Source organism: Halyomorpha halys, unplaced genomic scaffold (assembly GCF_000696795.3).
Source record: "Halyomorpha halys isolate HHAL.00 unplaced genomic scaffold, Hhal_1.1 Scaffold999.1, whole genome shotgun sequence".
In the NCBI taxonomy this organism is placed as follows: domain Eukaryota; kingdom Metazoa; phylum Arthropoda; class Insecta; order Hemiptera; family Pentatomidae; genus Halyomorpha; species Halyomorpha halys.
The window spans coordinates 25,554-30,141 of record NW_027106312.1 but is presented as its reverse complement, the minus strand read 5'-3'; the positions used below and the strand labels follow the sequence as shown (position 1 = coordinate 30,141).

Here is a 4,588-nt window from a genome sequence, read left to right as displayed (position 1 = left end):
CTAAATACAGATAATACCAAGCTTTATTTGATGCCTGATTTGATTTTTGATTTCTTAATAGAAAAAAAAAAAAAATGTAAAAAGGCAAAACAAAATTAGTCCAAGCATTGATGAATATATAATAGAAGAAACATTGATACTCAAATAAATGTTCATTTTAATATAAGTTTATACTCTGATGAATTCATGAGCGATTGAGATTTTGAATAAAGAAACTGTACATCTTATATAATACCATAAAATATTTTTACCGTTATAATATTGTTTTACTATTACTATATTATTACTCCATTTCTATTAATATTATAACCTAAGATATTATCATTATTTTATAAATTATATTACTACAGCTTTATAGTACCTATTCATTGTTACATTGTTTTGAGTTGAAATGAATCATTAAAAAGGTTTATCTTAAAATAAGCAGTGATGATTTTTGTCCATAATCACTCTTGGTTACACTGTGCATCATAAGGATTCACTTTAAAAATATTTCTAAATTGACAGGGGGTAGAAAGTATCAGATTTAATGAAGAATGTATTTATAAGTCCATTATTTAAGGCTTTCCATTTTTCCAGCTTATTATTCCTATAAGACATTTAAAAATAATTTTTTATATGGATGATTAACATTGTTAATATAAGAATAAATATATTTAGAACAGTTTGTTATCCGACGATGTTAGAGTAAATCCCCACTAATTAGAAAAGACATACGGGTAAAATAATAGTTGTAAAAAAACTACAGATAAATGAAATTATGAAAAAAAAAAATAATTTACCTCTTCTGAAGGAGAAAAAAACTTGTCTTTTAGTTGTTTACCAATATTACAAGCAAAAAGAATACCACTAGCTAATCTTTGAGAAAGTGAGGGGGATCCATCTGTTTGGCTTAAAACTTCCAAAACTCTGATAATTCCACATTCATACCTATAAGGAAATTGATAAATATTAAAATAATCTTATGCTACAGCTTCAGAATCCAGTTCATAACCAACAACACATCTCAAAAATACAAAAAAAAAAAAAAATCAATAGAAAACCTCTTCATAATGTTATCATGTCCTTGCAATTCATAGTTAAGTATTATTTTAATTGAAAATAATAAACATAACTGACCCTCACTCTCATGGATCCCATGGCTCAATTCTAGAAATATAGGTGCTGGAATAGTGAACCCCCGAAAGGGGTGGTGGTGGTAAACCAAATTATTGGCCTAAAAACATAATAATTGATCAATATGACCTGCGAATGGTTCTCGGCCTTGAAGTGTAACAAGATGGTCATTTGCTGAGGCGTTGGTTCAAATCCTCCCCCAGTCCGATTAGAATAGGTTGGTTACCTCTAGACAACTTCCTGTATGTTAGAAATGATCAGGTAGGGGTTAATAAAAAGAAAAGAAAGAAAGTAGGTCATATATTTGATTAAATCAATGATTTTAACTATCATACATTTTTTCCTATAGTCAGGGAGACTGAGGATGACAGATAAGTAAAGGATGGTGGAGGCTGTGGCTGGCCTGGGTTTTGATAAATCTTTGGATATATGTTCTTTTTTAATCATGACCCAAAACAAACCAGTTCTATGTCATCTGTGTTCTATTATTATTTTTAGAATAATATATAGTTATTTAACAGTTACAAATCTTCTTGCTGTAGGGTCAAAAGTTCTTTGACAAAACACCATCATATTACAGGAGCTGCACTGGCTTATTTTAAAGGCCTGAATTAAAGTTGCCTTCACAAATTTTTTGTCTTATTACTTCAACTTGTCATTAAACCTATCTTAGTATTTTATCAACTAAGCTCAATCAATTGTTAGACGAAATTGTAAAATTATTAAAGATAGTATAACTCACGTTGATTAAATTCTGATAAATTTGGACACAGATTTCATGAATGTTTCAGCGACATTACTTGGCATTTGTTGTTTATCATATTTGTTTTAATTACTTTAATATTATTTTTTGAAAACAAAAAAATTAAATCATATTCATTTAATTTTTAATACCTCCTCTAATTGTCTTAGTCCAGAACTTCTTGTAGGCACATTAACGTTATGAATATTATAGTTATCTTATTACAGGTTTATTCCACACATGTACTTTTATATCATATTTTATGTTTCTTCATAGCATATCTTGTGGATTAGAGTGGAAAAATCTGGGCCCTTGTTATAACCCATAAAAATAGAACATTTTAATAGCTGAGTACACACCAACTCATCATGTTAAATTTGTGACTGTTAGCAAAGAACATATACAATTAGATGGTTGGGGGTGTGGTCAGTGAAGAACAAATAAGTTTTTACTTACTTGTGTTCTTTACTGCACCCCCAACCATCTTCTCTTCACATATATTATCCACAGTCAGTTATCTTCTTATCATTAGTGTAAAATAACAATTGTTTTAACACTTATTCATTCAGATATTAGAATAAAGTGATGGACTCATGGATAATTATTTGGATATTAATCATAAACAAAGGCTTATAACTGAATGGGTTTCCTCTTTGACAAAATAGTGTCTATGTTTCTAAACTTGAGACATAATACAGATTCTAATTACCCTAAGACATCTATGTGGTTTAGGTTGAAAATAGAGTCCTTTCAGTCTTATGAAGATACTTACACCTTTTTAAGAGATTATCAAGTTTCAATATAAGATAATAATAAAGAGCAATCAATAAAAACAAATGCATTTACCAAGCATCTTGAAGACGCTGAAGCATAGAATCAGGTGTAGGAAGGAAAACTTTTCCTTCATAAGATTTCCGCAAGGATGGTTGTAATACATCTCGAGAAATGACAACATTAGGGTGATCAGAGACCTAGACAAAAAGGCCACAATCAACAATTTTGTTATAATACAATACATAGATTTCAAATTAAAAAAAAAAACTCTTACAGAAGACGTATAAACATGTAAATTTAAAAATTCTGGAGATGAATAGTGCAAGTCACCATCTATTTCACATAAAGGGATTTGACCATCTGTAGGTCCAAGTGGAAAATCTGATAACTCACACACCATGATACAGACTATTATTCACCAAATTATTGCTTTGAAAAGATTTAAAATAAATGTGATTTTTTCATGAATAACACTGATAATCAATTATAAAACATACTAACAAGGATTACATCCTTCACCTCCAAGATCAAGAATGACCCATAGAATTAAAAACCTTCGACTAATACCGCCAAAGTAAGAATCGATTGATAGCGATATCAAGATCCTTTTTTATTAAGTACAGAATCGATTATTTACTTGGTGGTTCCTTGGAAAAGGTGATAGCGACGTTATATTAGTAGGCATGAGTTGATAGTAGATAGTACCACTATCAAGTAAATCCTGATATTACGAAAGTAAATATCACATGATTATTCTGGATGCAATAGCCTTTCACTATGACTCAAAATTTGTTAACTTGGTGTTTGTACATTCCTCGCAAACTTTTTACCCTTTAAATCTTTGGCGCTATGTGAGAATTTTCAAATGTTATCTCTCTAGTTCTCTTCCAACTCTCTACTAAACGTCAAGATCCATAACCAGATTTAATTATTTTTCTGGCTGCATTCCTGGTCCTAACGTACTCGTTTCAATGAATAAGTGATTTTGTTATATATTTTCCAGGCCTCCTTTTTGTTAGTCACAGCTCTTTTAACTTCATCATTCCATCCTTTTGTTATTTTGGGTGTAAGGCCTCATTTCCTGCATGATACCCACTTCACTTGCAGTGTTGAGTATGTGGTTCTTTAAGTTCATTCTAAAGAATACCCATTTCACCTTTCCCGTTTATTTGCTGCAGGGAGCTATCATTCATCGGTCAATTAGTTGATTCTTATCTTTAATAGTTCATTTAACCGATTGTTCCATTTTATTTATCTAATCCACATTTAATTAAAAAAATTGAATAAAGGCGAAATTTCTTAAAGGAATCCTATGGAAAACATTATTTAGAGATATTGTTAGACTAGACGCGGAGAGGCAAGTTAGATAAAGCTCTCTAATAAAGTTAGAGAGGCAAACTTTCCAATAATGTTTAAGGAAAAGGCAAATGTCAAGGAACACTCCCCGAACCAGTAAATTGGGTAATCCGATCAAAATTATAGGAAGATTTCAGATTTTGCCCACTTGCGGGACACTTCCTTTTGAAATACTATTTTAAGATTAGGACCATTGTTTATCATGATTTTATAGGTTGTTTTCCTGTACTTCCCAGCCTTCAGGAAATCACTGCATTAATCACAAAAGATCTAGAATTTCTAAATGATTGAAGGTTCAAAAGAATCTTTTAGCAGATTTCGCCAGTCAGTATATTTATGATATTTTCAAATTTTTTTATTTTATTTTATTTTTTTATTGAACAGCCTTAAAGATCATACGATTATATTCATTTATAATTATTTTCACTTCTTGTCATACCCCTTCTTTTATTATTGTTTTACTTTGTGAAAGATAATAATTTCTCATTGGAGAAGTTTTTCGAGGGGTGCGGTCAGCAAAGAACAACATAAATAAACAAAACCATATTTATTTATTTTATGCCGACGTTTCGACCTGAGTTTCAGGTCTTCATCAGGGCT

The 4,588-nt window shown here is 30.4% G+C and overlaps 1 protein-coding gene across 1 annotated transcript in view; it reads right to left on the bottom strand.

The window, feature by feature from the left end:
* LOC106687699 (aladin) overlaps positions 1-3,193 on the bottom strand; it is a 10,756-nt gene extending 7,563 nt beyond the window's left edge. Inside the window, exons 1-3 of the mRNA XM_024361677.2 lie at positions 2,907-3,193; positions 2,705-2,829; positions 783-930 (exon numbers count right to left, since the gene is read on the bottom strand). Of these exons, the coding sequence (XP_024217445.1) occupies positions 783-930; positions 2,705-2,829; positions 2,907-3,032 (399 nt within the window). The 5' untranslated portion in view covers positions 3,033-3,193. The remainder of the gene's footprint in view (positions 1-782; positions 931-2,704; positions 2,830-2,906) is intronic.
* Positions 3,194-4,588: the final 1,395 nt, after the last annotated feature.